Below are 21,100 nucleotides of genomic sequence, written 5' to 3'. Positions count from 1 at the left end.
GAGAGAGAATGCAGCTTTAACACTTGAAGCATAGACTTCTATACAACCAGAGGAGTCACACCCTGGTGGTCAGGAGAGAGAATGCAGCTTTAACACTTGAAGCAAACACTTCTATACAACCAGAGGAGTCCCCCCCGGTGATCAGAAAAGAGAGGGCAGCTTTAACACATGAAGCATAGACTTCTATACAACCAGAGGAGTCTCCTCCTGGTGGCCAGGAGAGAAAATAGAGATTCAACACATGAAGCATAGACTTCTATACAACCAGAGGACTCACACCGGTTGGTCAGGAGAGAGAATGCAGCTTTAACTCATGAAGCATCGACTTCTATACAACCAGATGAGTCTCCCCCTGGTGGTCACGAGAGAGAATGCAGCCTTAAGACAGATAACTCTTGAGAACATGATTTAAAATGTGTATTTTCATCCTTCTGAGCTTCATAAATCTGAAATGTCTGCATTAAGGTCTGATCAGGTTGTTTCACTTTCACTTTTCCTCGTAACTGCATTGATTGCTACTTATTACACTTTTATCCTAAAATGGTTTATTTACCATATGTATCTTATTATTATAACTGCTTTATTGTTTTAAATATTTGTATTTTATTCTTTGTCCATGTTTATTGTTTGTTGCTCGGCAGGGCTTCATGAAGAGCGAGCGCGTCTCCCGGATGGTGCACAGCGGCGGCTGCTCGGCCAGCGACTTCCGCGACGTCTTCAAGAAGAACATCGAGCGGCGCGTCCGCAGCCTCCCGGAGATCGACGGCCTGAGCAAAGAGACTGTTCTGAGCTCCTGGATCGCCAAGTACGACGCCATCTACAGGGGCGACGAGGACATGCGGCGGCAGCCGCAGCGCGCACACCTGAGCGCCGTGTCGGAGCTCATCCTCAGCAAGGAGCAGCTGTACGAGATGTTCCAGCAGATCCTCGGCATCCGCAAGTTTGAGCACCAGCTGCTGTACAACGCCTGCCAGGTGAGCCAAGTGTTTGCAACATTGGAGGGAGGAGAAATATGTAATGTTAGGGTTTATTTTTCTGCTGAAGCGTTCATGGGACACATGTTGTGTTCAGGGACTGTCTGAAAGAGGACAATCAGACATCTTCTAGCTGTGATAAACGGTGCAGTTTGGGCTGTTATTGTAAAGAAAACATGCTTTTTCGTGGCAATATCTGCCCACTCCTCTTTGCAAAAGAGCTCCAAATCTGTCAGATCGCTTCTCCTGTGCAAAGTTGTCAGATTCCCCACAGACGTTCAGGTCTGGGCCTTTCCAAAACTTTCATCTTCTTCCGGTGAAGCCATGCTTTTGTTGATTCGGATGTGTGCTTTTGGGTCGTTGTGGTGCTGAAAGGTGTACGTCCTCTTTTGTGCCAAAGCGGACTGGTATTTTGAACTGTTCATAACCCTGCACCTTTACTCAGGCCCAAATCCAGCTGAAGAAAGATCGCCCCAACGGTATCTCCAACGGTATCTCCAACGGTATCTCCAACGGTATCCACAACGGTATCCACAACGGTATCTCCAAAGGTACTTCTGGTCATATGTCGGCGTTTCCAGCAGCAGCTGTTCCTGCCGTCCTGGTTTAATTAACCTCCTAAACTGTTATGCTGCTACTCTCCAGTAGGAGGCGGTTGATGCAACAAGACGATCACATTAATGTGTGTGTGTGTGTGTGTGTGTGTGTGTGTGTGTGTGTGGATCACTTTCTGGCTCTGACTTGTTTGGTTCAAGCCAACATTCATGCAACGCGTCATCGACTTGAGCAAAAGTTATCAACCAGCCGGCTAAGAAAGTGAAACATCGAGCCAGAGATTTAGATCTCTGTTCCAGAGAGAAGCGTCTCCGTCAAAAAATAGCACATGTACTAAAAAAAAGGAAGATCTTTTAAACACCAACTGCAGAGATGTGAGCGAGTCAGAGAGGTGTGACTCCTCCTTCAGTGGAGGGGGTAAAAATAGAAGAGAGGACCAGGTGTGTATCTAAGTGTGTGTGCTCTAAAAATATATTTATTCCATTGCAACAACACTGTATATTACACGGGAGAATTAAGGACACAAGTCTTCTTTTCCTGCAAATTCAGAGGATGTTTTGCAGCTTCCTCCGTTAGTCCGTTATATTAGTGGTTCTCAATCTTTTTCCAGTGACGTACCCCCTGACCAGCGCGAAGCATCTTTGGTTGAAAGAAAAGGGTCTGATTTAATACAAAATGTATGAAATTCAGTTCATTAACTTACACTTATATTTCATTGAACATTTATTCAATAACTATTTTTAAAGGATTTTTGAATGGATGCAAGTTCTTTATTTGATTCCTCTTGTGAGTCTCTTGTGAGCCTCTTGTGAGCCTCTTGTGAGCCTCTTGTGAGCCTCTTGTGAGCCTCTTGTGAGCCTCTTGTGAGCCTCTTGTGAGTCTCTCTCAGTGGATCACTTGTATTGTTGAGTTCAGAGCTCTCTGCTCGGCGTGTTTTTGTTCTTTCTCCCTCCGCTGCAGCTCAGCGTGACTAAAGCAAGTTTTCCTTCTCCGTGAATGAGACGCTAACTGATTCTCTTGGACCCGTTTTCTTTTTTTTTTTTTTTTTTTTACTCGCTCAAATTAAACATCTTATCTCTTCTCTGCGTTATCGGCTCTGAAGGTTCCACTTGTCTCTGTCGCTCCGGGCTAGTTTCCATCAGAGCGTTTTTTTTAAACTTTTTTTTTTTCATCAGACACTTCCCTCGTCACAGATTGCCCAGTCAGCAAAACCTCGTTCTAGTTTTCAGCGCCTGCTGGACGCCAGAGGAACTGCAGCGGAAGAACCTGCAGCGTTAACCCCAAAAACAAACGGGAGGGAACATCTCTCATCTCCGATTGGTTGAGAGAGCTGAGAGGACGTAATTGATCTGCTCCTCTCAGGCCCCTCGCTCCTGATTGGCTAATTACTGAAGCCTGTTACCACCTGAGCTGCTAAATAGTTTGTCAACACGCAACTGAGCCTCCTTTGAGGATGCTTCTTCGCAGTCAATATCTCCGGCCGCGTGTCTCCCCTCCTTCACCCTGCGATTGGTTCACTGGTTGTGTAGCTCTCTGATTGGCTGACCTGATGTGTGACTCTTTGTGTGTGTTTTCTTTCCCAGCTGGACAACGTGGACGAGCAGGCGGCTCAGATCCGCAGAGAGCTGGACGGACGGTTACAGCTGGCCGAGAAGATTTCCAGGGTGAGAGACGTCGCAATAATATCAAACCGATCATCGTGTTTTTAAAATCTGCAGTATGACATGTTTTAATCTCTTGTCTCTGCAGCTCTGTGGGCCCTTTTTTAATCTCTTTTGGCTCCTCGTTCTGGTTTCACATTCACAGCGATGAACCCGAGAGGAAAGCTGAACACGAGCAGCTGAAGTCACGTATCTCCCTGCAGAGTTGATCAAGAAATGATTCAAGCAACTGTTTGTACGATATAGAGCCGTTGACAGCGCCTTCTGCTTTTTAGAAACCCTTTAGAAACCTTTTCAGATACCTTCATAAAGACCTTTTTAGATCCTTTATAAGGACCTTTTTAGATACCTTTTATAAAAACCTTTTTAGATCCTTTATAAAAACCTTTTTAGATCCATCCATCCATTATCTTAACCGCTTATCCTCATTAGGGTTGCGGGGCGCTGGAGCCGATCCCAGCTGTCAAGGGGCGAAGGCAGGGTACACCCTGGACAGGTCGCCAGTTCATCACAGGGCAGACATACAGACTGACAACCATTCACACTCACATTCACACCTACGGGCAATTTAGAGTCCAATTAACCTATGCAGCATGTCTTTGGACTGTGGGAGGAAGCCGGAGAACCCGGAGAGAACCCACGCTGCCACGGGGAGAACATGCAAACTCCACACAGAAGGACCTGCCAGACCAGTATCCGAACCCCGCCCCGCCCGGGATCCGAACCACAGACCCTCTTGCTGTGAGGCGTCAGTGCTAGCCACTACACCACCGTGCCATTTAGATCCTTTATAAAAACCTTTTAGATACCTTTTTTAAATCCTTTTTAGATCCTTTATAAAGACCTTAGATACCTTTTATAAAAACCTTTTTAGATACTTTTGTAGATATCTTTTTTAGAAACCTTTTTTAATTCGGACACCAGCGCTTTAAAAACAAGTCAAAAGATCGAACGGGTCATAATTCATAAAATCTCTCCTTCAAAACAACAGGATTTATTAATTTCTTTTTCAACAAAACTAAAGATATTACAAGATCACGTTTGAACACATGGCGTTGACGTTAATAATTTACAAGTTTTCACCGAACGGAGCCTGAACGCACCACGATGTAACTGAGTGGAACCGTCGTGCGTAGTTCACAGTGTGGCGTCATCGGGGGGAGAGAGGAATAGAAAGTCTTGATCCGGCTAAACTGCGTCTTTAACCCCCAACCCTGCAGGAGAGGAGGCACCCGAAGTTCGTGTCCGCCGACATGGAGCTGCTCTACGTGGAGGAGCTGCGGTCGGCGGTCAACCTGCTCATGGCGAACCTGGAGAGTCTGCCGGTGTCCAAAGGAGGTCCGGACTTCAAGCAGAAGCTCAAACGCTCCTCCATGAACAACTCCTTCCTGGACATGGGAGACGAGGGCGACGTCCTGTCCAAGTCCGACGTGGTGCTGTCCTTCACTCTGGAGGTCTGTGTGGACCAGGAGAGGATCCTGGGTACTTTTGGGGGTTTTGGCTCTCTGAACTCTCTGAAGAGGCGTTCCTGCGTGTTGAACCTTCTCCTCTGCTCTGGTGTCTTCAGATCGTGATCGTGGAGGTCCAGGGTCTGAAGTCCGTGGCCCCGAACCGGATCGTTTACTGCACCATGGAGGTGGAGGGGGGCGAGAAGCTGCAGACGGACCAGGCCGAAGCCTCCAGACCGCAGTGAGTCCACCTCCTCAGCTGCATAATATATAAATGATCATATGTGACGTCATCTTTTTTACTTTCTCCGTAGACTTTTCTGGCGTCGCTTTTCTGAATGCTCGAGGTCACAAAGCGTCACAACCTCCGTGGTCATGTGACGCTGAAAGTTCGAACCCAAGTCCTCTGTCTCACAGATCTGCGTGTGTGTGTGTGTGTGTGCGCGTGTGCGTGTGCGTGTTCGTGTTTGTTCTGGTGTCGACGCACCTTTCGGCTGCAATGTTGCCTTGGAAACTGTGGAAAGCGAATGTGGGTTCAGCTTTGTGAAGAGGTCACTTGTCATTTGAACACCACACACACACACACACACACACACACACACACACACACACACACACACACTTCCAGTGACAGCTGAGACATAAAGGCGCGCAATCTCGGAGCGTGTCCTTCGGTGTAATGGTCGTCCTCGGCAGACGCCGTCCCCTCCGCTCCATTAGAGCCTCAGTGAGATGAAGTGATGGTTGGCGCTGATGAGGCGTTCACTGCCTCTGGATCTGCTGGATTCTGCGGCGTCGCCGTCAGAGTGATCGCGGTTACAAATGAAGACGCCTGCAAATATTTAAAAAGATATTATTTTCATCTGGGCAAAATGTTTTTGTTGCACTTTAACGTTTAAAGTTCACTACAAGGAACTTTAACGTAGTGTTGCTTCTGGCGCCCCCCTGTGGACTAAAGTGGTCCTCCTCCCACCACGGTGGACTAGTCTGTGCTGGAGTCTGAGCTGGAGGAGGTTCCTGTTTTACATTCATGTGTGCTTGATCTTTTGATCTTCTGGTGAATAAAGAAAAACCTTTTTAACGAGAGTTTGTTTAGTCCTGATGACCTGATGCCTCTTGTGGCCAAAATGTGTATTACATCAAACTTGTGTTTATCTGGACCCCCCAAAAAAAGGTTTCACAAACCCACCCCCCTTTGTGTTTCAGGTGGGGGACCCAGGGGGACTTCACCACCACCCACCCGCTGCCCTCCGTCAAGGTGAAGCTGTTCACCGAGAGCACCGGGGTCCTGGCCCTGGAGGACAAGGAGCTGGGCCGGGTGAGTCCTGATCCACCGCCGCGCCCTACACCATGTGTGTGTTTGTGTTCATGAGTCAGATCCGCTCCATACATTTTTATTTGAACTATTCATATAATCATAATAATAGAAAAAAAAACATTGAATTAATCAAATAACTGTATAATACACAACAACTCGCAGCCCAATATCACGCAGTCTCGTGCAACTTTAAACTTATATAAAATGACACAAATGCAAACGGACCAAACAAAGTCAACTCATATTTAAGCAAGAAGGTACTCGAGGCAGTTCTGTATCGGCAGTAATGTACATATTAATGTATTATAATAATGTATTATTGTCGATACAGTACTGCCTCGAGTTCCTTTGTTGCTTTCATAATACGGTTGCCTGCGACATTATAGATGGTAAGTAAATGGTAAGATACAAAATAGTTGTAGCCACCAAACGTTGAGTATCTCACTCAACCCCCCCCCCCCCCACCCCCCCTCCTCCGCCCCTCCAGGTGGTCCTGAACCCCACCACCAACGGGCCGAAGCAGGCCGAATTCCACCGGATGCTCGTCCCCAAGAGCAGCCAGGACTCTGAGCTGAAGATCAAGCTGGCGGTCCGCATGGACAAGCCGCCCAACATGAAGCACAGCGGGTGAGTCCACATGGGGCTCTGGTCCTCTAGGGGCTCTGGTCCTCGAGGGGCTGTAGTCCTCGAGGGGGTCTGGTCCTCGAGGGGGTCTGGTCTTCTACGGGGTCGTTTGGTCCTGATTGACAGATCTCTACGTCGCTCCTCCTCGGTCCAAATATGGTCACTTCCTGTTCACTAGTTGCAAAAATCCAAGATGGCGCCGGCCAAAAAAAAAACAGCAAAAATCGAGACTACAAAACGTCCGCAAACCCTAAAAAGAACTCCATCTCTCCTCATGGAGGCACAGCGGGGTCAGTGGGCCGGCAGCGCCCCCTGCTGGTCAACTACAGGAAGCGCAGCTGTCTGACCTAAACACACAAAACGTATATATTTAATACTGTTAACAGGAACATTTGCAAATTGTAATTATTGTAGATGATTAATAATTCAAAACTACATACATTTCTTTTAAATCGTTATTAATATTTGTGCATGTCGTCCTGTAACTCATTCATTTTTGGGAATCCTTAACTCGGACAACAGCATGTAATTTGTTGTCACTTTAAGATTTAAATTGTATGAAAACAAAGTAATAATGTTATAAGTATTTAACACTATAGCAGCGTGTTCTTGGTGCAGTTTGCACTTCCTGCCACAAGATGGCAGCACAACACTGTTTTCAACCCCACTGAGCAGTTAAGTAGTTCTGTTTGTGTGTGTGTGTGTGTGTTTGACTGTGTGTGTCTCTTGCCCACCTCGCCTCCTCACTTCATCTTTGTGTCTCTTTCTCACCTCCTCTTCCTCACCTGCCTTCCTCACTTCATCCTCGCGTCTCTTCCTCACCTCTTCCTCTTCCTACTTGCGTCTCTTCCTCACCACCTCCTCTTCCTCCTCACGTCCTCCTCCTTCCGTCTTTTCCTCACCATCTTCCACTTCTCCTCGCGTCTCCTCCTCCTCGTGTCTCCATTCCTCACCTCCTCCTCCTTGTCCTCCTCCTCCTCCTCCTCGTGTCTCTTCCTCACCTCCTCCTCCTCCTCAGCAGTAAGGAATGAGCCGTGGTGCAGTTCCCTGTGCCGTCCACCAGGGGTCAGTGTTAGGCCTCCCTGGTCCCTGCAGCCTGGCTCCAGCTGCTGAAAGCCTCGTGCTGCATTCAGGGCCCTCGATGCTGTTTTCACTGTGACTCTGTGATCAAAAGGCCACCGGGGCGCCACTTCTGACGGAGGAATAAATACATCCGGATGAATGGAGGAATGTTTTGCTGCTTAGTGCAAAAGAAAAGGGAAATGTTTTACAAATAGTTTTTCCACGTTAAAGTCGCGAGTCCTTTTAAAAAATAAAAAAAAAGGCCGACAGGCGGAGAGCCGGCGCTTTACCTCCAGAGAAAGTGAACAAACGGGAAACATTTTGGGTCACCGGCGGTTCATCATTTGATGTTTTCTTGTTTTCATTTTGTGTATTCAATGCGAGCGGCGGCGAGGACTCGGAGCACTTCACGCTTTTATTCTTGCGGTTAAACAGGGAAGCGCTCCTCCTCCGGTCCTTTCAGCTGCTTCACGTCGGCGTTTCGATGGTTTTCATGAATCTTTTAGCACTTTGTTTAACCAATAGGTGAAAAGTAAGTTTTCTGTAAAGAGTTGCGAGGAAGGAACACAAAAACTAAATAAAGAGGAGAAGAAACGTCAATCATGTGAAAAGAAATGAACTTCGTAAATATATTCATATTCAAAAGAAACCTAAAATGGCTGAAATTATTTTTTTGACTCAGGAGACAGAACTACTTTTTGATGATTTTGGAATATAAAACGACATAGTGGGAACAATTTAAGGACCACAAAAAAATTGAACTTTCACAAAAAAATGAAAAATAAAAATCCGAATTAGTCTCTAAATTTAAAACAAAAGAAGCACATTTTTTTCTTCAAATGTAGGATTCTTTTAAGACATTTTTTCAAGGAAACTGCAGTTTTTATTATAATGAACCTCTTAAAAATATAAATGTACTTAAATCTTGTATTTTTTAAATCAATCCTTTACTTGTGATTTAGTCTTTAAATTAAAAAAGAAAATTCATTAAAAAAAACACTTATCACATTTTTATTTATTTGTTTAAAGAGAAACTGCAGTTTTTCTTATAATAAACATACAAAAAATACTTACACAAAACAATTATGGATATTTATATGTATATATATAGATATACATATAAATATATATAGATAAATATATACAATCATTATTAGTGATTTAGTCTTTAAATGCAAATTCATTTTTTGTGAAAAGAAAATCACTTCTCTCACAAATGAATGATTATTTCAAGATCTTTTTGAAGAGAAACTGCAGTTTTTTCTTGTTCTAATAAACCTTTAAAAAAAACTCCAAAAAGCTATAATAATAATACTAACAATAATATTACGCTTTTCTAACGACTCCAAGCCCTCAAAGTGTGAACCTGCGGCTAAATGATCAGTTGGCGGCGCGGCGACGAGCTATCAATGCCCACACTGAACTCTGTGTCTGACCCCTCCCCCCTCCACGACGGCCCAAAACCAATCTGGCGCCCGATGCCACACGTTGACCCTCACTGTGGCCCAGATTCTGCGTCCAGACGCAGCCTCGACCGGAGGGGCCTTTTTTTTCCTCTCCTCCTCCTCTTCCTCCTCCTTTTCAAAAGGGGCGGGGCCGAAGAAAGAGGTTCTCGCCCAATCGATTGATTTTTCTTCTCTTTTTTTTTTTCCCTTGCTCGCACTTGCCCGCGTCCCACGCTTCAGGAGGCCCGGGGAGCAGCCATTGATCGGGAGGCCACGCCGCCGGTCATTCTTCCATTTCCCCCTCAATGAGCTGCTGTCCGTGTCACGGCCTCTCTCAGCACCCGGGACCCACGGCTTTCTCCTCTCGCGCTCTCATTGAGGATGTGACGACGTGGAAGAAGAAGAAATAAACAACCCCGTCAGCACATGAGACGCTTTAAAGCGGTTAACAAGTCTCTACGCTTCATGTGTTAGAGCTGCATTCTCTCTCCTGACCACCAGGGGGCGACTCCTCTGGTTGTATAGAAGTCTATGCTTCATGTGTTAAAGCTGCATTCTCTCTCCTGACCATCAAGGGGCGACTCCTCTGGTTGTATAGAAGTCTATGCTTCATGTGTTAGAGCTGCATTCTCTCTCCTGACCACCAGGGGCCGACTCCTCTGGTTGTATAGAAGTCTACGCTTCATGTGTTAAAGCTGCATTCTCTCTCCTGACCACCAGGAGGAGACTCCTCTGGTTGTATAGAAGTCTTTGCTTCACGCGTTAAAGCTGCATTCTCTCTCTTGACCACCAGGGGGCGACTCCTCTGGTTGTATAGAAGTATTTGCTTCACGCGTTAAAGCTGCATTCTCTCTCCTGACCACCAGGGGGCGACTCCTCTGGTTGTATAGAAGTCCATGCTTCATGTGTTGAAGCTGCATTCTCTCTCCTGACCACCAAGGGGCGACTCCTCTGGTTGTATAGAAGTCTATGCTTCATGTGTTAAAGCTGCATTCTCTCTCCTGACCACCAGGGGGCGACTCCTCTGGTTGTATAGAAGTCCATGCTTCATGTGTTGAAGCTGCATTCTCTCTCCTGACCACCAAGGGGCGACTCCTCTGGTTGTATAGAAGTTAAAAGTTAAGATATGTGTGCGCTGTGTGTTCCAGGTACGTGTACGCGGTGGGCCAGAGGGTCTGGAAACGCTGGAAGAAAAGATATTTTGTTCTGGTTCAGGTATGATTCAAAAACGTTCTTCTCCTTTTTTTATGTTTTTAAATAATTTTGCAGCTGAAGCCACGCTAACTGAGTTTTATGTCTCTTGAATTAGGATTAGGATTTTTGTTTGTCAAATAAATGTTTGTGCTGAGTGATCGATTGGTCGTTTAAACAAAGTGATTCAAATGCAAATGTCACGACGAGAGCCTTAAAATATGAGAATGACTTGGTGATAACTGTGTGTGTGTGTGTGTGTGTGTGTGTGTGTGTGTGTGTGTGTGTGTTGCAGGTGAGTCAGTACACCTTCGCCATGTGCAGCTACAGAGAGAAGAAGGCGGAGCCTCAGGAGCTCATGCAGCTGGAGGGCTACACGGTGGACTACTGTGACCCGCAGCTAGGTAGAACACACACACACACACACACACACACACACACACACACACACACACACACACACACACCTGTTTAAATGTTGACTTTTGGTTTCAACAAACTTAATAAATAAAAGCAACAAACCTGCTTCTATAGTCATAAAAACATGGTTTGGCTCAACCAAATGTAAAAATCTTCCTCTTCCTCCTCTTCCTCCCCCCCAGGCCTGCAGGGTGGCCGTGTGTTCTTCAACGCGGTGAAGGAGGGAGACCTGGTGGTGTTTTCGTGTGAGGAGGATCAGGACCGCATGCTGTGGGTCCAGGCTCTGTACCGGGCCACCGGCCAGTCCTACAAGCCGGTCCCTCCGGCGACCAGCAAGACCTCCAACTGCAAGGGAGGACTCCAGAGACCAGCGTCCCCCATCAGTAGGTCTAACTAAGTCCTCCATCAGTAGGCCTTAAACTAGAGTCCTCCATCAGGAGGTCTTAAACTAGAGTCCTCCATCAGGAGGTCTTAAACTAGAGTCCTCCATCAGGAGGTCTTAAACTAGAGTCCTCCATCAGGAGGTCTTAAACTAGAGTCCTCCATCAGGAGGCCTTAAACTAGAGTCCTCCATCAGAAGGTCTTAAACCAGAGTCCTCCATCAGAAGGTCTTCAACTAGAGCCCTACATCAGGAGGTCTTAAACTAGAGTCCTCCATCTGGAGGTCTTAAACCAGAGTCCTCCATCAGAAGGTCTTAAACTAGAGTCCTCCATCAGAAGGTCTTAAACCAGAGTCCTCCATCAGAAGGTCTTCAACTAGAGTCCTCCATCAGGAGGTCTTAAACCAGAGTCCTCCATCAGAAGGTCTTAAACTAGAGTCCTCCATCAGGAGGTCTTAAACCAGAGTCCTCCATCAGTAGGACTCGTTCTCTTCTTTCATTCCTCCGTTCTTCACTTCCTCTCTTCATTCCTTCAGTTTCTTTTCATTTCATGCTGTTATTTTTTCACTCTGCATTTCCTCGATTTTCTCTTTCTTCTCTCATCTCTCGTTCTCTCAAATGTGTCTGTCTGTCTGTCTGTCTGTCTGTGTGTGTGTGTGTGTGTGTGTGTGTGTGTCTGTGTGTGTGTGTCTGTGTGTGTGTGTCTGTGTGTGTGTGTCTGTGTGTGTGTGTGTGAGCTGATTACGGCGGTTGCAATTTCTTCGCCGGTGTTTAATGGACGAGATTGAAGCGTTAATGGTGAGAGGTGCTGACACGCTGCTGGCGGGAGGAAATAGAAAATGTCCCTGAAATAGCTCTTAAGTGTGTGTGTGTGTGTGTGTGTGTGTGTGTGTGTGTGTGTGTGTGTGTGTGTGTGTGTGTGTGTGTTTTGGCTTCAATAATGTTTGTTTCGGTGAACCTGAATCTTCGCCTGCTCTCACGCAGCAGGTGTAGAGTTTAAATAACTGTATGTGCACACACACACACACACACACACACACACACACAGCGTTATGCGACATTAATAAAGTCATGCTCCTCTCGTGTTGCTAGCAGCGTTTTGAAGGTTAATAACCGAGCGGCCGGCGGAGACGTTCGTCTCTTTTGTTCGTCACATGAAGGTTTTTCGGCGGCGGGATTCGATCCCCCGGCACGGCGCGTAACGATGGAGCCGTTTACTCTCTGCCTCCGTCACGGTGAACAAGCAGCTCATGTGCTTTGAGGAAGAGGAAGACTGTAAAGAAGGAGAGGAAGAGGAAAAAAGAGGAAGGTGAAGAAGACTGTGAAGAAGGTGAAGAGGAAGAAAGTGAAGAAGTTCCTGAAGAAGAAGAAGAGGAAGAGGAACGGGAAGGGGAAGAGGAGGAAAGGGAAAGAAGAAGAATGTGAAGAAGGGGAAGAGGAAGGTGGGGAAGAAGGTGCTGAAGAGGAAGGGGAAGAGGAGGAAGAGGAAGAAGGAAAAGAAGACGACTGTAAAGAAGGGGAAGAGGAAGGTGGGGAAGAGGAAGGTGAAGGAGGAGGAGGAGAAGGAGGAGGAGGAGGAGAAAAAAGAGGAGGAGGAGAAAAAAGAGGAGGAGGAGGAGGAGAAGAAGGAGAAGAAGGTGAAGGAGGAGGAGAAGAAGGTGAAGGAGGAGGAGGAGGAGGAGGAGAAGAAGGTGAAGGAGGAGGAGGAGGAGGAGAAGAAGGTGAAGGAGGAGGAGGAGGAGAAGAAGGTGAAGGAGGAGGAGGAGAAGAAGGTGAAGGAGGGGGAGGAGAAGAAGAAGGTGAAGGAGGAGGAGGAGAAGAAGAAGGTGAAGGAGGAGGAGAAGAAGAAGAAGGTGAAGGAGGAGGAGAAGAAGGTGAAGGAGGAGGAGAAGAAGGTGAAGGAGGAGGAGAAGAAGGTGAAGGAGGAGGAGAAGAAGGTGAAGGAGGAGGAGGAGAAGAAGGTGAAGGAGGAGGAGAAGAAGGTGAAGGAGGAGGAGAAGAAGAAGAAGGTGAAGGAGGAGGAGAAGAAGAAGAAGGTGAAGGAGGAGGAGAAGAAGAAGAAGGTGAAAGAGGAGAAGAAGAAGGTGGTGAAGGAGGAGAAGAAGGTGAAGGTGAAGGAGGAGAAGAAGAATGTAAAGAAGAAGAAGAAGGTGAAGAGGAAGGAGAAAAAGACGCTCAGTTGGAGGAAGAGGAAGGCGGAAGGAGAGGAGGAGGAAGAGGAACCGGGTTTTTGTGATGTGATTTTCAAAACAACACCCAAAAAAAAGCGCTGCGTGCGAGTTTACTCGAGAAACTCCCGGCGACGTCACTTCCTGTCGCGACGTCACTTCCTGTCGCGACATCACTCGTGGTTCCCCTGGAGCGAGCGGGCCGGCCTTCGGACCGCCGGGTCTCGGTCCCCCGGTCGTCTCCCTCGCGTTGCCGAGGAAGCAGCTGGTCGGCTCCACGGCGAGGACGCCGACCCGGAGAGAGACGTCCAGCCTGTCGGCTCGTCTTAACCTCCTCAGTCTTCAGCGTCGCCCTCTCGGACGCGGCAGGAACATCTGCGGATGCGTTCGCGTGCCCCCCCCCTCCCCCCCCCCACACACACACACACACACACACACACACACTCTCTCTCTCCCACAACCCAACCAGCGTCCTGTTAGCGAGCCAGACGGAGGCTGATGGGCTTGTCGGTCTGGATCTTCGTCTCCGCTCGTCGCCCCGACATCATCCTCGCCGCTACGCTCCGACAGGCAGATCAAGTCACATCTCTCGGCCGGGCGCACCTGAAACCGAAACGCTCTCCTTACCCTCTTCCTCCTCCTCCTCTTCCTCCTCCTCTTCGTCCTCGTCCACGTCAATAACCTGCCATCAGCGGCCGACCGGCACTTCTCACAGCGGGATGTCACATGGATGTGACTGTTGATGGATATGGAGAGATTAAGCGCAGAACAAACCACCCCCACCCTCCCAACACACACACACACACACACACACACACACACACTCACACACACTCACACACCTACCTCTCAACTGTCACTCAAACCCCCTCACCTTATAAATATGTCACGGAGACAAAGACGGATGAAAACCACCATTCAACAATTTTTGCGCGGCACAATTAGGCTCCTAAAACCCGACAGACTCAATAGACACTCAAAACAAATTCATTATTTCAACATGTGGCGCCCACACTACCCACAATGCAACTCCACAAGTCCGTAGCCTTTACATGAGAAGGGGGGACGTAACCTTGTTGGTTTGTGGACGTTTCGATGTCAAGAATTTGGCGATGTTTGCGCAACCAGTGGACAGGAAGTGAAGTTGTTGACTTCTATACAACCAGAGGAGTCGCTCCCTGGTGGTCAGGAGAGAGAATGCAGCTTTAACACATGAAGCAGAGACTTCTATACAACCAGAGGGCTTTAACACACGTTGGCTTCTTTAGTCGGGACCGGATGTCGCTCCCTGGTTCAACCTCAGGTGTCGCTGTTGTTTCCTGTATGTAAATGAGTTGCTAACTGGTCGACTCGTTGAAACCGGCTGCAACATTTTAGTCTCCGTCCCTCAGCTGCGTTCTGCGCTCTTTACTTCCCTCCGTTGTCCTTTTCATTGCTGGCGGCGGCGGCGGCGGCGTCCGCTGTTTCCCCGCGTCGGCCCCCTTCGGAGTCGCCTTCAAGAACACTGATGAGAAACAGTTTGAAAAACACAAAGTGAGGAAAACGTGCAGCCATCTGTGTGCCAGGAGCGGTGACACCCCCCCCCACACACACACACACACACACACACACACACACACTCCCCCTCCGCAGATAATAGCTGAAAGTTGTACTTGACACGGATCAACATCTCTCCTCTGCTGTCTGTCCCCCAATCAATACTCCCCCCCCCTCCCCCACACTTCTTATTATCAGCACTAATCTATATCTCTTTGTCTCGTTTTCTTTAGAGTCGCCTCCGTCTCTCGCCGCCCTTTTCTCCCAAATTACATTAAGGGCGAAATCCCGCGTTTCTGTAGGTTAACGAACGTGAAAGTGACCTACATCGGAATGAGACGGAGGGGAAAGCGGGCCGCGGGGCGGCGGGCCGGGAAAGTGGGGACGAGTCAAGAAGAAAAGACGCCGGGGGGGCGTGGGGAGGAGGGCGGGGCGTCAACGAGGAAGTTGATTGTGGAGATTTCACTTTTTTTTTGCCGTCTTTTTTTTTATTTGTCTCTTTGGGACAAAGACAATGTGGAGGCGGGGCCGGAGGGGCGAGGGCGAGACAAAACAAACGTCTTGAGAGTGTCCCTCGCTCGCGGGCGTCTCTCCTCGCGTCCGCACAAAAACAAAAAAAAATGGCAGCGTCAATAAAAAAAAAGAAAGAAAAAAAAAGAAATAATAAAAGCGAGGAAAGAAGAAAGAAGAAGCGCTAACGTCGGCGTCTCGGCCGCCGCGGGCGTCGCAGGCGTGGAAACGGCGCCGGGCTTTCTTCAGCGAGCCGCGGTCTTTTGTGGGGCCATGTGTCACGCTCAGAAACTTCCCATCCCGAAATGTACCCACACCCCCCCACCCTCAAGATAAAGGCAGAATGGAGAGTGTTAGGCTTTTCTTTTGGCGGGGCCATTAACAGGAAGGCCTGAAAGGACTGGAAATGAACTCGGGATTTTGCTCTGCGCCTCTTCTGCTTCTTTTATTCCTCCCCTTCTTCTTCTACTTCTTCTTCTTCTGTCGATTCTTTTCCGTCGTTGACCCCGAAGCCTCGTTATCGTCTGCCGCTCCGGGCGCTTTCGGCGAGGAGGAAACCCAGAAGGACCTCGAACGTTCAACGTGCGAGGATTTAAACCCGTTAAAGAGTGAAACCCATCTGGGCTCCAGACCTGCTTTTCCCTCGTGTTTGAGTCGTCGTATGTACTTGTGTTTATTGCATGTATTTGTTCAGCAAAGTCTTGGGAAAAACACGTATATCTGCAAAAAAATCCCTTTTAAAAGATATTTTGATGGTAACTACGAACATCCAGCATGATATGAGCCAGATTCCCCAAAAATGGCTCCTGGAGCGTCAATAAGACGCCTTTTGGGAAAGATTAGGACCTAAAGAATCAGAATCTGCAACAAAAATCACAATAAAACAAAGCTTTGGTCTGTTAGGAAGGAGATTCAGTCAAAAAACTGTGTCGTTCGGGTAAAAAATGGAAAAATGACCTATTTTATGCCAAGAGATTGTCTGAATGTTGCATGCTGGGACTTAAAATGTCCGCCTGCTTCCGAACTCGCTGGATCTTATTCACAGTAAATCTAATGCAGAGAAAAGAAAAGTGTGTAATAGGACACTTTACACTTTGTGCTCTACATTGAAAGTGAAGAAAACTAATTGTAGATTTTATGCGCAGTTATTTTTGCAAATGTAGTTTTCTTCACTTTTAATGTAAAACACAAAGGGAACGCCGTAAATAAAGTGTATTATTATTTAATGGGGACTATTTTCAGTGGCGGATGAACCCATATTTGGTCTGAACTCTTCACGCAGAGGTTTAATGGAGTTCTATGGAACTTTTTATTTAACCGTTTTACCACGATTGATTTATGCTCTTTACTTAATTTGGTGAACATTAGTCTGCAATTTTCTCCCAAGTTCCGTCTCGTCGATCACGGTGAATCTCGTTTGATTTGTTTAAAAGGTGCTTCATGAATAATTGATCGATTGATTGGAGCTCAGACAGGAAGTGAGAAAGTCACTTTGATGCACGGACATTTAAATTGAAGCTCTGGGCTCCAACTGACTTCCTCCTGTAACACAAACGTATATTTCTGTCCCGTGGACTCACGATCAATATGGTGACGGTTTCAGCCTTAACGGGGTCTGTCGCGAGGCTCCTCCCCCTCCCTCGGCCTGTCGTGAAGCCCCTCCCCCTCCCCCGGTCTGTCACTCACCAGTGTTTCTCCTCGCGCGTCGTCCACGTTGGCGAGCGTCTGGTGTCAGCAGAGAGCGAGCCAACCGAGGTGGGAACCATTAACTGCCAATGTGGTCGTGTTTACACGGCGAGCTCAAAGGGAGGCGTGAACGCGTCTCGCCTTCAGCCGACGGCGGAGAAAAATCGCACAACACAACTCGGCCATCTTGTTCGGGTTCTCGTTGCAACCGGTGAACAGGAAGTGAGCGCGTCTAGACTGGGAGGGGGGGGGGACGTCTCTGGAGCCGACCTGTCAATCACCTTGTAGCCCCGCCCCCTAAAGCGTCTCTCTTCAGACTCGGGAGGTCTGGTGGTTCTGACCCGTCCCGTGTGTCTCTCCAGGTCTGGACCCGTCTCAGCGTCGCGGCGTGGAGGCTCTGATCTCCGCCGCTCCGAGCCGCTTCGACCACGCCGCCATGTTCTCCATCCTGCAGAAGAGAACGCTGCAGCACCGCATGAGCGACTCCTTCTCCTGCCTGGTACGCACACACACACACACACACACACACACACACACACACACACACACACACACACACACACACACACGTATGTACACACACACACATGCACGCAAACACTCTAACCTCTAACTCGTGAAGGAACCAAGACGCCAAACTCTTTATGCCGCACACACACAAAGACACAATCAAACACAGACAGACACACACATACAAACACACACACAGACAGACACACACACACAGATAAACAAACATACACACAGACATTTGTTAAATCCAGTGCATTGGTCAGAATGTGTATGAATTCTGTAAAAATGTATATTTATAGTATTAATACTAGTAATATTGTTAATATTAATAGTATTAATACTATTAATATTAATAGTATTAATATTATTACTAGTATTAATAATATTAATATTAATAATCCTCTTCAGTGTTGTTGTCTTCTTTGCTTCTCTTCGTCATCACGACACTTGAGAGCAGAAGTTATAATTTAGTTGTCGTAAAACGAACCACTTGACTCACGCTGAGTCTGTGTGGTCAGATCACACACACACACACACACACACACACACACACACACACACACACACACACACACACACACACACACACACCCTCTCCCCCAGCAACACTTCCCCTCCCCCTGTGAGTGTTCAGCCTCGGGGTTTCTCTCACACTGATTGAGAGGATAAACGCTCTAATCAATACTTTACAAATAGGAACATGACCCTCAGACTGCTGGGGGAGGAGGGTGTGTGTGTGTGTGTGTGTGTGTGTGTGTGTGTTTGTATTGTGCAACAACTAAGCACGAACATCAGATCTGGTTCACATTTGCTTTATTACTTTTACTTTACGTTGATCCAAAGCATATTGATTATTATTATTATTACGCTTGTGATGATGATAATAATAATAATAATAATAACCTTTAATCATATACGTTTATATACATATAACATTTCTTACTGACTGTCTCAAAGTGCTGAACATAAAAACAACAAATAAACAAATAAACAAAACTATTTAAACTATTTAAAATTACAAAAATAAATAAAACATTCAGACACAGACACATAGAACCGTCATTAAACTTGTAGAACCGTCATCAGACTTGTAGAACCATCATTAAACACGTAGAACCATCATTAAACACGTAGAACCATCATTAAACACGTAGAACCATCATTTAACATGTAAACCCATCATCAGACTTGTAGAACCATTATTAAACAAATAGAACCATCATTAAACACACAGAACCATCATTAAACATGCAGAACCATCAATGCAAACGTAGACCCGTCATCAGACTCGGAGAACCGTCATTGCACACGTAGAACCTTGCCTACAACCGACTCACTTTCACTCCGTTCTTGGTGACTTTGTCTGGTTTCAGACGTTAACTCTTTGTTTCCCGCTCGGTTGTCGTTGAGGCGCCTCCATCGCCACCTGCTGGCCCGGAGGACGAATATGTTTCGTTAAAATCAGAGACTTTTATTTCAAATCAAAGAGTAAAAGATGTGTTTTTTTTGTGTACATCTGTGGAGACAAACGGGTCAGCTCACCCTGACGTGTCGCGTCGTGTTCGCGTCTCCTTTTCCTTTCTTTCTTAAAGCGGCGGAACGAGGGGACGTTCACCGGAGTGACATCTGTGCCTTCTTTCATTTCTCTACCTGCCTCCCCAGGACTCTGTGTTTTTTCTCTCCCAGCTCTGCAATTAGACGGATCCATTCACGCCGCCCCTCCAGCTCCTCTCCGCTCGGCCTTTTGTGAAAACTCGAGGGCTTTGTGTTTCCAGCCTGAGCCCCCTTTTCACCGAAAACGCTCTGAGAAGAGGCCGCCGCCTCGGCGTGGGGGACATCTGTTGAGAAGTGGCTTGGATTCATGTCATGGACGGGGTCATATTTTATTCACCGAGAGTTGAACCCAACAACAACAACAGTAATTAGACAGAAATTTGGTTTGCAGCCGGAGGCCCAGAGTCCTGCTGGCGAGTGAAGGGTTAAGTCCTCCCAGTGACGCTGCTGGTGGACCAGGGAGCCCAAATGGTTTTAACGTGACTTGCTCCATGTAGGTGTGCTAAAGCTGCATTCTCTCTCCTGACCACCAGGGGGCGACCTCTCTGGTTGTATAGAAGTATATGCTTCATGTGTTAAAGCTGCATTCTCTCTTCTGACCACCAGGGGGCGACTCCTCTGGTTGTATAGAAGTCTATGCTTCATGTGTTAAAGCTGCATTCTCTCTCCTGACCACCAGGGGGCGACTCCTCTGGTTGTATAGAAGTATATGCTTCATGTGTTGAAGCTGCATTCTCTCTCCTGACCACCAGGGGGCGACTCCTCTGGTTGTATAGAAGTATATGCTTCATGTGTTAAAGCTGCATTCTCTCTTCTGACCACCAGGGGGCGACTCCTCTGGTTGTATAGAAGTCTATACTTCATGTGTTAAAGCTGCATTCTCTCTCCTGACCACCAGGGGGTGACTCCTCTGGTTGTATAGAAGTATATGCTTCATGTGTTGAAGCTGCATTCTCTCTCCTGACCACCAGGGGGCAACTCCTCTGGTTGTATAGAAGTCTATGCTTCATGTGTTGAAGCTGCATTCTCTCGACTGACCACCAGGGGGCGACTCCTCTGGGTTGTATAGAAGTCTATGCTTCATGTATGGACTCACGGTGGACGTGGTAATATAGTTGAATGTTTGTACATTCAACAGTTTCTTTTCTTCATTCTTTTCCAAAACATTTCTACCTCCATTAAAACTTACATGTCAAACCAGTCGAAATAAATAATCTAGATGTTTATTTCTTCGTCTGTGTGATGGAGCGAACTTGATGGTCAGCTGATGATCGATCAGCAGCAGCTTGTCTTCGTCCCAGGACCCCCCCCCCCCCCGCCAACCCGAAACCTCTGGCTAGTAAAGCAGAAGGAAGAGGATCATGGAGAATGAGCAGTGAACTGGACAACATGTTTACCTCTCCTCCATTTTGTTTCTTTTAATCCGCACCACCGTGACGTGTAACCTGACCCACTTGGGTTCCCTTCAGTGTTGAACCTCGAAATGAGACTAATTTTTAGGCCTCTGCTTGAAAATGTCCTCCCCAAACTAAGAATGGTGTATCTCTCAAACCACTAGGGCTGTTTGAATAAAGTTGGTGTTCTAATAAAAGGAACACATGTGAGATGTTGTGAGATGTGTAAATATCAGTCTGTATGTTTCTGGTTAAGAGGAAATGAAGATGACACACAGAAAGAAATGAAAAGGTTTCAAGTCCGCCAATAAAAAAAAATCACTTTGATGATTATTAGTTTGAAGTGATGCAGCTGTAAAGTCCAACTGTAACAAACCAAAACACAACATGTGAACATTCAGTATATGAAGGTTGGTTTTGATAAAGTGAAGCAGAACAAAGTTAGAGAGGGTTTAGAACAGAGAACATTCAGGCCAGGCCCCAATGGCCCCATTGGACCCATTGGACTCTTTGGGGCTATTTGAATTTCCTCATGTACTAAACCATATATTTCACTTGTATATTACTTTTGGTGTTCAATACATCCAAATACTTCAGTTTTGGGCTTCTTTATTTTTAATAAAACAATCTATGATTCACAGTTTTATATAACAATCGCTCA

The 21,100-nt window shown here is 46.9% G+C and overlaps 1 protein-coding gene across 4 annotated transcripts in view; it reads left to right on the top strand.

The window, feature by feature from the left end:
* cadps2 (Ca++-dependent secretion activator 2) overlaps positions 1–21,100 on the top strand; it is a 104,868-nt gene that overhangs the window by 33,549 nt on the left and 50,219 nt on the right. For all 4 annotated transcript variants that reach the window (XM_068602565.1, XM_068602564.1, XM_068602563.1 and 1 more), the window contains exons 3-12: positions 642–974; positions 3,113–3,193; positions 4,411–4,644; positions 4,758–4,879; positions 5,845–5,956; positions 6,444–6,583; positions 10,236–10,302; positions 10,574–10,682; positions 10,881–11,081; positions 17,341–17,477. In XM_068602565.1, the coding sequence (XP_068458666.1) occupies positions 642–974; positions 3,113–3,193; positions 4,411–4,644; positions 4,758–4,879; positions 5,845–5,956; positions 6,444–6,583; positions 10,236–10,302; positions 10,574–10,682; positions 10,881–11,081; positions 17,341–17,477 (1,536 nt within the window). The remainder of the gene's footprint in view (positions 1–641; positions 975–3,112; positions 3,194–4,410; positions 4,645–4,757; positions 4,880–5,844; positions 5,957–6,443; positions 6,584–10,235; positions 10,303–10,573; positions 10,683–10,880; positions 11,082–17,340; positions 17,478–21,100) is intronic.

This window comes from Clinocottus analis, unplaced genomic scaffold (assembly GCF_023055335.1).
Source record: "Clinocottus analis isolate CAN_PGR_092001 unplaced genomic scaffold, fCliAna1.0.p SCAF_6, whole genome shotgun sequence".
In the NCBI taxonomy this organism is placed as follows: domain Eukaryota; kingdom Metazoa; phylum Chordata; class Actinopteri; order Perciformes; family Cottidae; genus Clinocottus; species Clinocottus analis.
Note: the sequence above shows the minus strand (reverse complement) of the source record. Positions and strands in the feature narration are given on the sequence as shown.